Raw genomic sequence first — 15,878 nt, forward strand, 5'->3', positions numbered from 1 at the left:
AAAGCGTTGTGAAAGCTGTTTATTTATTTTTAATAATTTGATAAAGTAAAAAAACTAAAACGTGAAAAAAAAAAACTAAATTATCAGAGCGGATGAAAAAGGTGATTCCAAACGCTGTAGTGCTATAAATTCCCAGTTCCCACCATGCCCTGGAAATTCCTCTCTCTCTCTCTCTCTCTCTCTCTAAATTCTTGAGTCGGTGTTCTGTTGAAGAAGCTCGAGCAATCAGCAATGGAGGTTCTTCTCTGAGAGGGAGCGATATCGGAGCTCTGGTTTTTCCAAATTCGGAAGCTTTGTGGAGGAGGTAGCTGCTTAATCAGTTGATTGCGAGCTGAGGAAGAAGAAAGGTTGCAGCTTCAATGGCGGTGGAGTACGAGTGCTGCACCAGTGGATTCTTCATTCACATAGTGGTCATCGTGCTGCTGGTGCTGTTCGCGGGGCTAATGTCCGGGCTCACCTTGGGCCTCATGTCCATGAGCCTCGTCGATCTCGAAGTCCTCGCCAAGTCCGGGACGCCGAAGGATCGCAAGCACGCTGGTACGGCTTCTGATTTTGATTTGGGTTCTGAATTTTTGTTTTGTTTCGTTTTGAATTCTCTGTTCTGTTTGGCTGCTGGGAAAATGCGAGAAAAGGTGGACAGAAAATGGTGTGGGACCCTATTTGATGTTTATTTCTACTATTTTTAGTATAATCTGGATTGTTGTTTTTGTATGGATTTCGATTCGAGGTTAGTTGATTATAAGGAGATGGATATGATTGTTTGGAATTGGATTGTTCAGCTGTGGAAATATTTTGCCCAATTATATTGATAATTTCACTTACCCTTGTTAAAACATGAAACTTTAGTTCTCCATTGGCATGAAAAGTGGTGTTTTGAGAGGAGAAAGGGTGAGTCAGTGTTGGAATTAAAGAATGAAAAGTGATTTCGTGAGAATTAGAGCCCATTTGGGATTGCTTCTCGCAGGGCTAAAAGCGCTTTCTGGCAGCCGAAAGCAACATCTTCCATGAGTATTAATACTGGGTTTCTTCTTTGTTTAATGTCTTGGGTTATAAGGAATCTGTAAATTTACTTGAAAGATATAGCATAAAGGTTCCCATGGAAAAAGAATGTTTTTGTGCAAGGGTTTTTAGCTTTGTAAAGATAGATTCGGTTGTACTAGCTTCATTTGATATTGATTTGGACATTGTGGTTTAGCTAATCATTTCGCCTGTCTCTGTATCTTGTTTCTAATTGCAGCGAAGATATTACCAGTTGTCAAAAACCAGCATCTGTTGCTTTGCACCCTGCTGATTTGCAATGCTGCTGCAATGGAGGTACATGTTATTGATGTTTGTTGGAAAAGATACTAACTTCAATAAAATAATAATAAAAGGAAAGACGATATTGAAATCTCTATTCCTTCTCTCAGACACTCCCAATTTTTCTTGATGGTTTGTTGAAAGCTTGGGGTGCAATCCTCATTTCGGTGACACTGATTCTTCTGTTTGGCGAGGTAAGTGATATATCATTTTGTTTGTATTGTAGGATGGCCTAGAACATCGATAGTTGAAGTTTGTAAGTCTGACTTCTGTGAGGATGTTTTCATTTTGTTAGTTGTCTATGATCTGAACTAACTGGCTCTTTGAGGCAACACTGAGAGGGCATATCCACAACCCAACCCTATGTTGATGTTTGTTGGTTTGCTTGAGAAAAATTACTTTAAGAACGTAAAGTTAGATTTAGCATCACTATATTGATATACCATTCTTACATGTATATTTGAAGTCATTGACGATATAAAACATGCCATGTGCGTGCCACTAACTTCTGTTTCACCTGTGTGTGCAGATTATACCACAATCTGTTTGTTCCCGATATGGTTTGGCTATAGGCGCAACAGTGGCTCCAGTTGTCCGTGTTCTTGTTTGGGTCTGCTTTCCTGTTGCATATCCTATTAGTAAGGTATGATAGTTTTAGCACTTACTTTTTTCTTTGCAATTTCTTATGCTAGTGGAATGAGGTCAACTCTCTGACTGTTACGCTCTACGTGGTTTCCAGCTATTAGACTTTCTGTTGGGCCATGGACATGTAGCTCTCTTTCGCAGAGCTGAGTTGAAAACGCTTGTAGATATGCATGGCAATGAGGTACGTCTGACAGCTCTTTTAAATTTAATTGTCAACTGTCATATCAGCTTCATCATTCTTGTGTAATTCTTTCGTTGGGTTTTTTTCTCACTTCTGTTTTTAGAGTACTTACGACCTGCCTCATAACCATATGTCTGTCTTGTTCTAGGCCGGAAAAGGTGGAGAGTTGACACATGATGAAACAACCATTATTGCCGGAGCACTTGAACTCTCTGAGAAAACGGCTCGTGATGCCATGACTCCTATAGCTGAAACTTTTGCAATTGATATCAATGCCAAGCTTGACAGGTTTATTATGCTTTACGCATTATAGCAGAAAATACTTTTGTTGACTGTATAATAATGTTTTGATTTGCAACCCTAAATGCTGCTTATGACATAGGGATTTGATGAATCTAATATTGGAGAAAGGGCATAGCAGAGTACCGGTTTATTATGAGGAGCCAACAAATATTATTGGACTCATCCTGGTAAATTTTTAACAATGCCCTTTTCTGTACCTCCCAAGTTCCCAACATGCAGGTTAAAACCAATGTAAATCAGAGTTCACTTGGGTTAAATATCTCTATCAACTTTGAGTCTGAAAATATCTGCGCATAGGCAATTTATTTGACATGTTGAAACGCTATGCTATGAAACTTAAACAGGTTACTAAAATAATTGTAATCCAAAGTCATGTTGAGTTAATTGGTGCTTAAATTTCGAGCATGGTCGACAAGTTAATGTATCTTGTTTTCTGCTTTCATTCCATTTGATTTATTTTGATTTTAGTTTGCTATATTTTTCTTTGTGACATACTTCTCTCAACTACTTAAAATTCAAAATTTAGGTAAAAAATTTGTTAACGGTGAACCCAGAAGAAGAAGTACCTGTAAAGAATGTCACTATACGCAAGATTCCAAGGTATTTTGCGTTGATTTAAGTTCACATTTATTATAGGATTAATTTCAGTACAAATTGAAGATGATTTACATAAAATGATGTTGTACTCTCATTTGTTTGATAGGGTTCCAGAAATGTTGCCTTTATATGACATATTGAATGAGTTTCAAAAGGGTCACAGTCACATGGCTATTGTTGTAAGAGGGTGCAATAAGAATGCGGAGCAGACTAATGGCATTCCGGGTGACAGTAAGTACCTGCTTCCTACTGTAGAATGCCTTGACAATTTCCTTAGCTAGAAATTTTCCATCCGCCCCTTCAAACTCTACAATCGGACTTTTTTGTTTTTTGTTTTTTGTTTTTGTGATAGACTGATTGTAACTGTTCTCTGTATCTCCCTTAATAGGTCCAGTGAAAGAAATGAAAGTCGACATTGACGGTGAAAAGCCTCTTCACGAGAAGTTGAAGAGCAAAAGATCACTGCAGAAGTGGAAGAGCTTTCCGAATTCAAACAGTGCGAATAATTCATACAGGACCGGGTCCAGAAGCAAGAAATGGACGAAGGAGATGTACTCAGACATCCTGCAGACTGATGGTGAGCTCCCCAAACTACCTGAAGAGGAAGAGGCTGTTGGCATCATAACAATGGAAGATGTTATCGAAGAACTTTTACAGGTACTAGATCTCATTTGAAGCACTATTTCTATTTTTCGATGCATCGTAATTTTGCTAACGAGGCCTCGTATCCTGACCTCAAATATTCGTATTGCAGGAGGAGATTTTTGACGAGACTGATCATCAGTTCGAGGACTCATAACACTGGCATTTCTCGGAAGCAGAGTGTCTTGTGTCTGTAAGTGCTGAAATAGCTTTGTTAGAAAACTCTACCAAAACTGTATTAAATAGTCATACGGTTGAGAAGTTAATAGATTTATGGAATTACGTTATCCGGTATTAGTATCTGCTTATGTCCGAGATGAATGTCAACTTTTATCCACCCAATGTTGTGAATATTTTGGATTTATGGTAAATTGTTACAATGCTTTGAGAAAAATATACCTCTACATGTCTGCTGAATATGAACCAGGAGTTGGGTCTTACGAGTGAAAGCTTTTCGTACTCAGCTGTTGCACAAGTTTTTTCGTCCGTAAAAACCGGGATTAAAAATATAGAGCCGAAAAGGAAGAGCTGAGCTACTTGAATATAATTTTCCAACTTGAAGACGAACAAGAAGAATCTGATTCAATGATACAACTGAAATACAACTCCGTCTTCGTTTTCGTTTTCAATAACAGCGGTTGCGTTGCGCATCAACTCCGTACAAGGCTACAAGCATGAAACATTGCGATTCAAGTTCTGATATGTTTCAGATCTTGTCTACAACTGTGAACGATCAAATATCGCCACAAACTAAGATGACCCCTCCTATAAAGCGCCTCTTAAGCATGGTATTTACTTCTTTTCGCGTCCTTCCTCCTCTTCTTCTCGTCCTTCCTCTTTTTCTTCTTCTCTTTCGATTTTTCCTTGGACTTGTGCTTGTTAGAGCTACCAGGCTTCACCTTTTTATATTTCTTCCTCTCATTGTCAAGCTCCTCTTCAGAAGAATAACATAATTTATGTGAAGGCCTCTCTGGTCCATACACACGGCGTTCTTGTACACTGGGGCTCTGTGGCAGCGCTTCCTTGGAGTCTGAAGAACGGGGAAGATAAGGGCCTGTTTCGTCCATCCTTGACCCAACAGCACCTCTGCCACGCTTGATTCTGTCATACAAGGAAATTCACGCTAATTAGTCATATATTCTCTCCCACGCGGGAGGTGGGGAGGAAGAGAGAGAGACCTTGAATGTAAAAATTCTTCAAGTTCTTCATCCCTTAAACCATTCTCTTGCCTTGAATGACAGCTCTCATATTCTCTTTTCCTTGACGAGCAAGAAGGACCAGCACTATCATCTGGGACAGCACGTCCCTTACCGCTGCTTCTTGGAGAGTTACTGTCTCTGTGACTCCTGTCATTTCTGCTCTCATCCTTCTTCCCCTTAAGCCTATTGTCCAATTCTCTCTCTTTTTGCCGGAGTCGCCACATCTCATTCACTTCAACAACTCGATTTGCTGGAGGAAACAAACGAAGATAAAAACTTTAGCTGCATGACACAGCAGTCACCAAACAAATAAAACATGGTGTGCATGAAAATTCTGATTGTACTTTTAACATAAAAGCAATAGAACCTCATACATGCTAACAAAAACATACTAGGCGCATCATAGATTTCTAGTTACACAATTTGATGCAAGCTAGGGAAGGCAACAGTGCATGATCCAAGACCTTTTCAGAAACCGGTAAAGTGTCTACTTTTTAAAAAAGAAATGTCTACACTCATAAGTATCGTTTTTACTCCAAAATGGAATTATGAAGTCCTATTACAACTAAATTATAAATACAGCAGTATAGGAACCGACCTTGTTGCACGCCACGAACAGTAGCACTGAGGAACCGTGAATTTGGCCGAAATCTTGTTTTAGGTTGTTGAAGATAAGCATGCACACCTTCCTTCTCAGCTTGACGCCGCAATTCAGCGGCTTCTCTCATAAGAATTGAAGCTATTCTGTTCTCTGTTTCAAGATCCATCTAACCCTTATAAGCAACTTCCTGGAAAAAAATAAATGCAGTAAATAGTCTTGATAAGTTTGGAATCACAGACAACTTAATATGAATGTGAAAAAAGAGTAGACACATGTCAACAAGCTATTAGTTGTTAAAACTTTAGAAAGAAAAAAAGGGAAAGAGATCCTCTCCGGATCTCTTCCACCAAGGCCACCAGATCAAGTGATCTGGGCCTTCCAAATTTCATCAAACGGCCCACCTGTTTTGACCCCTTAAAAAGCATGGACCATTGGATGAAATTTGGAAGGCCTGGATCACCTGATCTGGTGGCCTTGGTGGAAGAGATCTTGAGAAGATCTCTTTCCAAAAAGAAGTACACTTTACACAGAAGCAATATACACTCATGTCAACAAGCTATGCATGTTTGCTACATAATTAAGGTACCAAAGCATTTTTGGGAACAAAATTTCGAAACAGCTAGAAAACGTAACTAAATTCCAGTCCCCTTTTCTGCCTTTTTTTTTTTTTTTTTTTTTTTTTTTTTTTTTTTTGTGGTGGGGGGGGACAGCGGTGGAGGTGGATGAGTTGACATTAAGTATATATACATCATCTTCCACAGGAAGAAAAATTGAAACGAGATACAATTGATAAAAAATTGCAGGCAGACTGCTAAACACGATCTATTCTAGTTACATTAAGAAGTTCGTGTAATTCTCCTGGTCACTACTGTACTTCCTTAGAGGGAACCATATGGTAAAACCATACAAGAAGAAAAAAACTTTTAGATTTACTACGATAGAAACTAATTTAAAAGCTCCGAATTCCACACATATTTTTACAAAATTACAATCAAGAAAAATTTATAAACAAAAGTAAAGATGGATCTGATTTCTACTTGCAAAGTTCAAAAACAAATTGACAGTGTAGTGTCCACTGATGAAAACCCTTCTACTCTCCTTACAATAGGCATGCCATCATAAAAGTTTGTAGTATTCTTACGGTAACCCCTCTACTTGCATAAGGCCACCAAATTGGTAACATCTTGAGAAAAATAAACAAATTGATCTCCTGGACTTTCTAGAGTTACAAACTAATTCAAAAACTTAGTTCTGTACGCATCCCTCCTATATCCTAATGACCACATAGTACATACACAATTTGCAAGATGCTATTTCAGAACTTAGAATACACAGATTTTGTAGAGGGTAAACAACAAGCGTACCAAATGAAAGTACTAATCTTGAACTACGTTTTCTAATACGCCAAAACAGACTAGTCACACTTTGGCAAGTTATCTCTATAATGTAAAGTGAATGCATAGATGAAGCAAATTACCGTATGGAAACCTCAACTTTATTAGCTTCTCAAACCTTCTTATGCAACTCTCAAGTCACAACCTGATACAAAAACTCTTCAATTAATGCAGGGGGCGTTATAATACTCAAGTTGATTTGAACTAAAAATTATGCAGAACCATGCAAACAGCTAAACCCACGCGAAAACTCGCATCGAAACAGCCACAGACCAATCAGAATTACAAATTTCATACAAAACCAATATAATTACAGATAATCAAGACAACCCAATACGGAAATTTGAAAATATAAACAATGAAAAATTTAACTAATTACGAAACAGGCAATCAGAATCACAAAATTAAACACAAAATCAAGTAAAAAAAAAAAAAAAAGAGGGCTTTTGAAAGATGCACATGGAAAAATCTGGGCTTGATGTTCTTGATCAAAGTGGTGGCCATCAGAAATCAAACTCAATCGAAATTCCAAACTCAAATTTGTGTTAACGAAAACCTAGAATCTCATTCCTACTCTTTCAAATAATTTAGCTCTCAAGAATCTCAACCAAACAAAAACCACAAAGAAAATTATTAAAAAATAAATAAATAAATAGGGGCGGTGGCTCACCCGGTGACGACGTTTCCTCCGCCGTTAGCAGCGTCGCTGTTTGCTTCTTTTGGAGGTGATGAGAATCGAAGTCAGATCACAGAGAAAGGAGAGAGGAGTCTTTTTCCTCAAAACGCAAAACTTGAACGAAAATTAATGTTCGTTCGGACCAAAATACCCTTACATTTTCACAAACGAGAAAGGCAAGTTAGGGCCGTTCGAAATCTCTACTAATTAATAAAATATCTATTATCAACTAAAATCTTATTAAATTATCAACTTAATCTTTTAATTAAGACAGAATATGAATAAGAAATATGAAGTAGAAATGTAATTTCATATAACCAAATTTTGTTATTTTTCAAAGCCACACGTACATGTAATCATAACATATTTCTAATTTAAAAAAAAAAAAAAATCTCTCACTCCTACATTCTCTATCACTCTCTTCTCTCTCCTTCTATTTCAAAAACAATTTTTTATTTTTTTTAACACATTTTGTGTGTGCCATATGCTAGTTACATTTAAAATAACTAAAGATGTTTCTTGTGAAAATATTTTTAAAACCAATTTTTAGTAAAAATACAATAAATTCCAGAGAAATACACTAATTACTTTCTGAAATAAACAGGTGCTAATACTTTTCGCAAAAGCATTATAAGTGCTTTTAAAAGCTTATTTAAGAGGAAACTAATGAAAATGATTTGAAAACTTTGAATTTTAATGATAAGGATAAAATAAAGGGTAAAATAAATAGTATCATAATAATTTTTTAATATAAAAACATAATTTTTTTTTGTTAAAATAAACAATATTAAGAGCTTTTTGTTAAAAAGTTCCTTATTTTTAAAAGCACTGCCAAATTATTAGGCAACGCCTTTACCCTCTTCTGCTTTTTAGCGCCGCCGAGAGCTAACCGGTACAGTAGTATCCAACACTTCTCTGCGATTCTTCAAAATCCAAAAATGTCTTCTTTTTCGCTGCTGCAGACTTCGATCTCGTCGTCTTCCTCCGCTTTCTTCGCCAACCACAAATTCACATTCAATTCCAGGTACTAATTTTCCCACTCACAAACTCGTTTTTCCTTCCAATTTTCTCAGCCTCCAAACACATTTTAACACTTAATGTTTTCAGAGCTAATAATGCATCGCTTCCAGCAAAACCCATCAGCATCTGCAAATGCGTCGCCACTCCGCAGGCAGAGAAGACCGGTCTCTCTTTCAGTCTCTCCCCTCCCCCCCTTTTCTCTGAATCTATTCATTTAATGTGAAAAAGTCTAATTTTCTTGAATTTTTAATGTGAAGAGTACAAGACCCAGGTGTCCCGGAATGGGAACATAGCCAAACTTCAAGCTGGGTATCTTTTTCCAGAGGTTTGTGATGAATTTCACTTGCTGTGTTTGGGGCTTAGTGTTGGGTTTCTCAACTGGGTCTCTCAAATATGGCATTGCCCTTTTGATTTACTTGTTCAATTGCTACTGCATCGATATATCTAACCTGCGTCTGTAATATGTTTATGAATAAAATGTTGGGTTTGCACACTTAAGAAAGACTAGTCGTTAAATTTTACTCTAGATGCTAAATGTTATTGCTTTGTGTGGTTTTTTTTGTATTTTTTGACTTATTGCTGTACTATATTCATATATCGATTGCTGTTTCCCGGTTTGTTTGTGATTTTACATTACATCGAATTGTATAGGTTGCTAGAAGAAGGGCTGCACACTTGCAGAAGTACCCTGATGCACAAGTGATTAGCCTTGGGATTGGTGACACTACTGAGCCCATTCCAGAAGTTATAACCTCTGCCATGGCTAAGGTACCTTTTATTGTCAACTTTTAATATTGTGTTATCCTAGACATGATTGAATCAAATGAAAAAGCCAGTTTCATTTTTTGGTTGATTGCATGTATGAATGTGTTGGGTTACAATTTTTTGGAAAAATTGTCTCTCAACAGAATGCAACAGAGGCAGCATACATGTCTGTACATGTGTAAAGTTATTCAAATGGCGATCAAGGAATGTAGCCATTTCCTCCTTAAATGGTTCTTGATGTTGCTTTGTTTCTGTCTCCAATGTGTTTCTATTTCTATTTAAAGCTCGCCTGTTTACATGTGTTTCTTTGAGGCGGTTAACATCAACCTAACCAGCCTGAGCGTTAATGTGAAAGTACTCAAACAATAAACATGGGTTGCCTTTTTTAAGATTCTTGATCTCTTGTTATATGATTCATTTATCTTTAACTCTGCTAGCCAACTAAGTTAAGTTCATTGTTAGAGTAAACTGAGCTGGATTTTGGCTGAGTTGGAAGTGTTGAGACAGTCAAGTAGCCAACCTTTTGATTGAGCCAAACCAGGTAATCTAATCTAGTGACCGCCAATTATTCTCAGACCACTTACAGTAGATGATCTTGGTCTCATATGTTATCCTTCGAAAATATAGGCTCTTTATCCAAACCAAGAAAAGTTCTTTTTCTACGAAAAGTGAAAATATTTATTTTAGTGGTACAGTAGCCATGCATTATGAGCAGCTTTATGTCAAGGATTTATACACATTCTAACACATCATTATATGTGTATTTACCTTACAAAAATAAAAAATAAAAATAAATAAAACAACAAAGTGTAACATATTGTTGTTCGGTATTTGTCTTTCTAAATCCATATTGTTTCTGATTTGCAGAGGGCACATGCTTTGTCTACCCTAGAGGGTTACAGTGGTTATGGAGCTGAACAAGGTGAAAAGGTATTTGGCCTTCTCTATAAGTTAGCTAGTTGACGAGTTTTTAAGTTATTCTATGCAATTATATCCTCCCATATATAATATTAGTGGTACTGAAGACTAAGCCAGATTGTTAATCTGTTCAGCCACTAAGAGCTGCAATTGCTTCAACATTTTATGACAACCTTGGCATAGAGGAAGATGACATCTTTGTTTCTGATGGCGCAAAATGTGACATATCCCGCCTTCAGGTTTCATGCTTTCTATGTATCATGATTTTATATTTTCATGTTAACTGATTCAGACTATAACCATGCTTATACGGGGTTTGCCTTGTTTCTACCATGGTAGGTTGTTTTTGGGTCCAATGTCACAATAGCAGTGCAAGATCCATCGTATCCGGTAAATTTTCATACTTATTCTTTAGTTGCCTGTTCATCTTGTCATGTCTCGTCTCTCTTGCTATTATTGTCATGTTAGGTAGGATTATTTTGCTATTTTTAATGTACACGATTACATTCTGAATAAAGATTTTTTGACAGAGATTGGGAAAAAGAAAGATCTATCTTCTTCTGTCAATGTTTAGTGTTCAAGTACTGTTTAAAACTTAGGATAGTTTACTTTTCTTATTTGCAGGCTTATGTAGACTCAAGTGTTATTATGGGCCAGACTGGACAGTATCAGAAAGATGTTGAGAAGTTCGGAAATATTGAGTACATGAGGTGTACTCCTGAGAATGGATTCTTTCCTGATTTACGCACTGTTGCTCGAACAGATATCATATTTTTCTGCTCACCAAACAACCCGACTGGTTCTGCTGCAACAAGGGAGCAACTGACACAGCTGGTACAGTTTGCTAAGGATAATGGGTCAATCATAGTATACGATTCAGCATATGCCATGTATATGTCAGATGACAATCCACGCTCGATTTTTGAAATCCCTGGAGCCAAAGAGGTAATCTATAATTTGCATATTTGCAGGGCTCTTGATTCTTTGTTTTATTGACAATTTCTCTTTACCTGCTGAAAGTTTTGATAATATGGTAGAGAATAATGCTGTACACAGTTTTGTTTCTCGAAGTACGTCTCCACTATAAAAATTAGTCAGACTTGGCCCAGATTGGTTGGCTAAGCATATGTGCATTGTACTTTAGAAAATTCCTTCGTCTGTCATTTCACTTTTCATAAGCAAACCCTGTTGGACTCATATTTATGAATGTGCAAAATCTAATTTATGTATTATGTTTCTGTGTGGCCATTGCAGGTTGCGCTTGAGACATCATCGTTCAGTAAGTATGCTGGATTCACAGGAGTTCGTCTGGGGTGGACTGTTGTTCCAAAGCAGTTGCTCTTTTCAGATGGATTCCCTGTCGCCAAGGACTTCAACCGCATCGTTTGTACTTGCTTCAATGGTGCATCCAATATATCCCAAGCTGGTGGTCTTGCTTGCCTTTCACCAGAAGGCCTTAAGGTGTGTTCTTATGTGTTGTGATTCGATGGTAAAGTTTCAAATTTGAAATCCGCCTGCATTTGTTACAAGCTTTGGTTATATTTGTTTGATTTCTACTCCTTGTAGGCTATGCGTGAGGTGATTGGTTTCTACAAAGAAAATACAGAAATAATAGTGGAGACATTTGAATCTCTTGGCTTTAAGGTGTACGGAGGGAAGAATGCACCCTATGTGTGGGTGCACTTCCCTGGCCGAAGCTCATGGGATGTATTCAGCGAGATTCTTGAGAAGACTCATGTGGTCACCACACCTGGGAGTGGTTTCGGATTTGGGGGTGAAGGTTTCGTCAGGGTTAGCGCATTTGGTCACCGGAAAAATGTATTAGAAGCTTGCAAAAGGTTCAAGCAATTATACAAGTGAGCCAGAGTTTCTGCCTCGCGAGGCTACTATCTGCTGTCTGGTATATTTGATTCGAAGATAAAATCGACAGTTGCTCCGTTTATGTTCAATGTTGTGGATTCTATTTCTATATCTTAGGAAATGCAAATCATTTTTCAGATGCTGCAGAAATTGATTTATTTAGCATCATAAACTTAAATTCGTTTCGATAATTAGCACAAGTAATTAACTTGTAATTAGCACAACTAATAAACCGCACATTCCAAAATGTATCATTCGATTTCGAGCTTTTCAAGTAAGCCCCTAAGAAAATAACACAAGTGTTGTAAATACAAGATATTGGGCCGGCAACACTGAGAAACGACCCTGATATCTTTGTATCATATGTTACCTTGATCTCCACTGCAAGAAAATGTGATGAAATAGTTAGTGGTGTAACCGGGGAAAAAAAAAAAAAAAAAAAAAAAAACCAATGTTTCAGATCACACGAGTTTGCTTCCCACCCCTCTTTGCTAAATTCTCACCTTATTGTTCAATTCAGCGGGAGCAGCACTCTTGTGCCTTTGTGGACATTGCTGGTCATGGGTTGAGTTAGATGGCCGAAAACCGGCTTCTTTCCGTTTGTTATTCGAGGGACCAATGGTAGTAAAATTTTAGTTGAGGGATTATTGTTCCAATTTGATTAAAGTTGAGAGATCATTGCTATAATTTACTCTTGTAGAAAAAATATACACTAATATGCATTTTTACACATGTGGTGAATTGCCTTAGTGGTTTCAATCCATTATGTTCCGGATTCAAACACTATCTCTTGTCTTTTAGTGTAGATTATTGTTGTAATAAAAAAACAAAATAAAAAATGCATTTTTACGTATTAAATATTGAAATTTTGTAATTGCCTCACTCATTTTATTATCATAAGAAAATTAATATTTTGATAACCCATATATTTTCACACACTATATCCATTTTTTTTTATTTTTAATATGGTTCAAATAGGTTTCCAGCGAGAATTGGAAATGAATATTGCTAAACCATAGTACTAAATGACACTGTATCTATTCTTTGTTGTTCTTGTTTTACTAATATGGTTAAACGAGACACATGAATGCTCTCCTAAGGTCCTCCTTTTAAGGACATATGAGGTTTTCTTTCATATAAATCCTTAGATTAATCTAATGGTTGATTAATTAATAACCTTATATTATTCCCGTTACACCACAACAAAATAATAATCTCAATTAAAAAAGAAATAGAAAAAAGAATTCACACGTGAAACCTCCTCTGTCAAGTCGTCTTCTTCCCATCCCAGTCTCTTTCCCCTCCATTCCTTATCTCTCCCTCCTCTCCATGGCAGCGACAACATCTCTTCGGCCAAGCCCAAAACTTGGGCCCTCGCCGTCGAAAAGCAAGAAGCCAAATTGGAGCGTCAAGTCAAATACCACGAAGCCTCCCTTCGTTGAGTTCCCAACTCTCTGCAACCGCTACCACCATGCCCTAGAATAAGACATTGACCACCTATGCCGATTTGAATTGAATAGCCCAACCTTGCAGAGTAGCCCATGTGCCTGGTCCACCAAGACCAAATGCTTTTGTAGACCATTCAGTGCAAGCGAACAACTGAGGAACTTGATTGGAATTGGCTTGGCAACATCGGAGCAATTGGAAGGAACAAACCCAGATGAGTATTTGAAGGCAGACATGATTGTTGATTGGGGGAAGATATGGTTGATTCACCTCTCCAGAGGTTTGTTCGGGGTGCAACAAGGACAATTTGAGGTTATTGATTAATTCACTGTCAGATTAATCTAAGGGTTTATATGACAAAGGACCTCACAGGTCCTCAAAATGGGGACTTTAGACCATCTCCTATCTTTTAGTGTAGATTATTGTTGTAATAAAAAAAAGCAAAATAAAAAATGCATTTTTACATATTATTAAAGAAATGAAAATAAATATTGAAATTTTGTAATGGCCTCACTCATTTTATTATCATAAGAAAATTAACATTTTGATAACCTATATATTTTCACACACTATATCTGTTTTTTTTTTTTTTTAAATGTGGTTCAAATTGGTTTCTAGCAAGAATCAGAAATGAATATTTCTAAACCGTAGTACTAAATGACAATGTATGTATTCTTTGTTGTTCTTTGTTTTACTAATATGGTTAAATGAGACACATGAATGCTCTCCTAAGGTCCTCCTTTTAAGGACCTGTGAGGTCTTCTTTCATATACATCCTTAGATTAATCTAACGGTTGATTAATTAATAACCTTATATTATCCCCATTACACCCTAACAAAATAATAATCTCAATTAAAAAAGAACTAGAAAAAAGAATTCACACTTGAAACCTCCTATGTCAAGCCGTCTTCTTCCCCTCCCAGTCTCTTTCCCCTCCATTCCTTATCTCTCCCTCATCTCCATGGCAGCGACAACATCTCTTCGACCAAGCCCAAAACTTGGGCCCTCGCCGTTGAAATGCAGGAAGCCAAATTGGAACGTCAAGTCAAATACCATGAAGCCTCCTTTCATTGAGTTCCCAACTCTCTGCAACTGCTGCCACCATGCCTTAGAATAAGACATTGACCACTTCTGCCAATTTGAATTGAATAGCCTAACCCTGCAGAGTAGCCCATGTGCTTGGTCCACAAGGACCAAGTGCTTTTGTAGACTATTCAGTGCAAGTGAACAACTGAGGAGCTTGATTGGAATTGGCTCGGTAACATGGAAGCAATTGGAAGGAACAAACCCCCCAGATGGGCATTTGAAGGCAGGCGTGAGTGTTGATTGGAGGAAGATGCAGTTGATTCACCTCTCCAAAGGTTCGTTCGGGGTGTAACAAGGAGAATTTAAGGTTATTGATTATTTCACTGTTAGATTAATCTAAGGGTTTTATGACAAAAGACCTCACAGGTACTTAAAATGGGGACCTTAGGCCATCTCCAACTGACCCAACCAAAGGATCATAGGGCTAAAAATAGCTCGAAAGGACACGCAAAACCGTCTCCAACCGAAGGCTAGGCCAAAGGGATTGTGGGCCTCATAGGCCAAAACCCCCAAATCAGGCGAGCGGGCTAGCCATTTCCAGCCAGCCAGCCCATTTGCCTTCTAACAGCTAACTGGCGTTAGAATGTCAAGCATGGATTTTTGGTAGGTGCAAGAATACCACGCCTTCTTCGTTATTGTTCTTTCTTTATGCCAAAGGGTGTTTCAATGGACCATTTTCTAACTCAAAACGAACTGCAATGGAAGATCAAAACAAGAAAAATGAAGGAGAAAGAGAAGTAATATGGAGAGTTACTATTTTAATATGGTAGTTTAATTTAATTAACCATATTAATTCAATTAAAATAATAAATTATTGAGGGGGTTATGTTTGGCCTATAGCCCTTTGGCCCCTTTGGTTGGAGATGAGTTTTTTGTCTAAAGGCTATGTTTGGCCTATGACCTTTTAGTCCCCTTGATTGGAGATGATATAAAATATAGCCTGATACTGTTTATTACAATATATTTTTTACAGGACTATAGAACTAAACATGACCATTGGATCCTCCTTTGATTGGAGATTACCCTAGAAGAGCATTATTGAATGAGACAAACCATTGCGATTTCGGGCCGGAAACAGAGTTGCACGCACCAAAAGTTTTATTTGAAAATAGGGTTTTTATCACCAATGGTCCCTGAGATTGACCAAACTCATCATTTTGGTCCCTCACTTTCAAAATCAATCAATGTTGTCCCTGACATTCACTACCACACATCAATTTGGCCCTTCCATTTAGATTTCGTCAA

At 37.4% G+C, this 15,878-nt stretch overlaps 3 protein-coding genes across 4 annotated transcripts; 2 read left to right on the forward strand and 1 right to left on the reverse strand.

Moving 5' to 3' along the window:
* The first annotated feature begins 246 nt into the window (after positions 1-246).
* Positions 247-3,964, forward strand: LOC103967063 (DUF21 domain-containing protein At2g14520). Its single transcript, XM_009380306.3, has 11 exons — positions 247-537; positions 1,238-1,314; positions 1,410-1,493; positions 1,829-1,942; positions 2,039-2,125; positions 2,274-2,413; positions 2,508-2,595; positions 2,955-3,028; positions 3,132-3,256; positions 3,414-3,682; positions 3,780-3,964. Exons 1-11 carry the CDS (start codon positions 360-362, stop codon positions 3,822-3,824), a joined length of 1,281 nt encoding a protein of 426 aa, XP_009378581.2. The 5' UTR covers positions 247-359; the 3' UTR covers positions 3,825-3,964.
* Positions 3,965-4,184: 220 nt separating this feature from the next.
* LOC103967062 (cylicin-2) lies at positions 4,185-7,682 on the reverse strand. Of its 2 annotated transcripts, XM_009380304.3 has the most exons (5): positions 7,532-7,677; positions 6,945-7,006; positions 5,465-5,654; positions 4,846-5,116; positions 4,185-4,768 (listed from the first exon to the last, which is right to left on the reverse strand). In XM_009380304.3, the coding sequence occupies exons 3-5, from the start codon at positions 5,631-5,633 to the stop codon at positions 4,447-4,449; spliced, it is 762 nt and encodes a 253-aa protein (XP_009378579.2). In that variant the 5' UTR covers positions 5,634-5,654; positions 6,945-7,006; positions 7,532-7,677; the 3' UTR covers positions 4,185-4,446. The 2 variants fall into 2 exon arrangements, with proteins under 2 accessions (XP_009378579.2, XP_009378580.2); XM_009380305.3 differs by lacking the exon at positions 6,945-7,006 and having other exon boundaries at positions 7,532-7,682.
* A 687-nt stretch (positions 7,683-8,369) lies between these two features.
* Positions 8,370-12,237, forward strand: LOC103967060 (LL-diaminopimelate aminotransferase, chloroplastic). Its single transcript, XM_009380303.3, has 10 exons — positions 8,370-8,561; positions 8,645-8,721; positions 8,815-8,882; positions 9,209-9,325; positions 10,190-10,252; positions 10,375-10,479; positions 10,580-10,630; positions 10,865-11,185; positions 11,495-11,701; positions 11,807-12,237. The coding sequence occupies exons 1-10, from the start codon at positions 8,476-8,478 to the stop codon at positions 12,098-12,100; spliced, it is 1,389 nt and encodes a 462-aa protein (XP_009378578.2). The 5' UTR covers positions 8,370-8,475; the 3' UTR covers positions 12,101-12,237.
* Positions 12,238-15,878: the final 3,641 nt, after the last annotated feature.

The sequence above is a fragment of a genome, unplaced genomic scaffold, assembly GCF_019419815.1.
Source record: "Pyrus x bretschneideri cultivar Hongxiangsu unplaced genomic scaffold, Pyrus_bretschneideri_v1 Contig10, whole genome shotgun sequence".
NCBI lineage: Eukaryota > Viridiplantae > Streptophyta > Magnoliopsida > Rosales > Rosaceae > Pyrus > Pyrus x bretschneideri.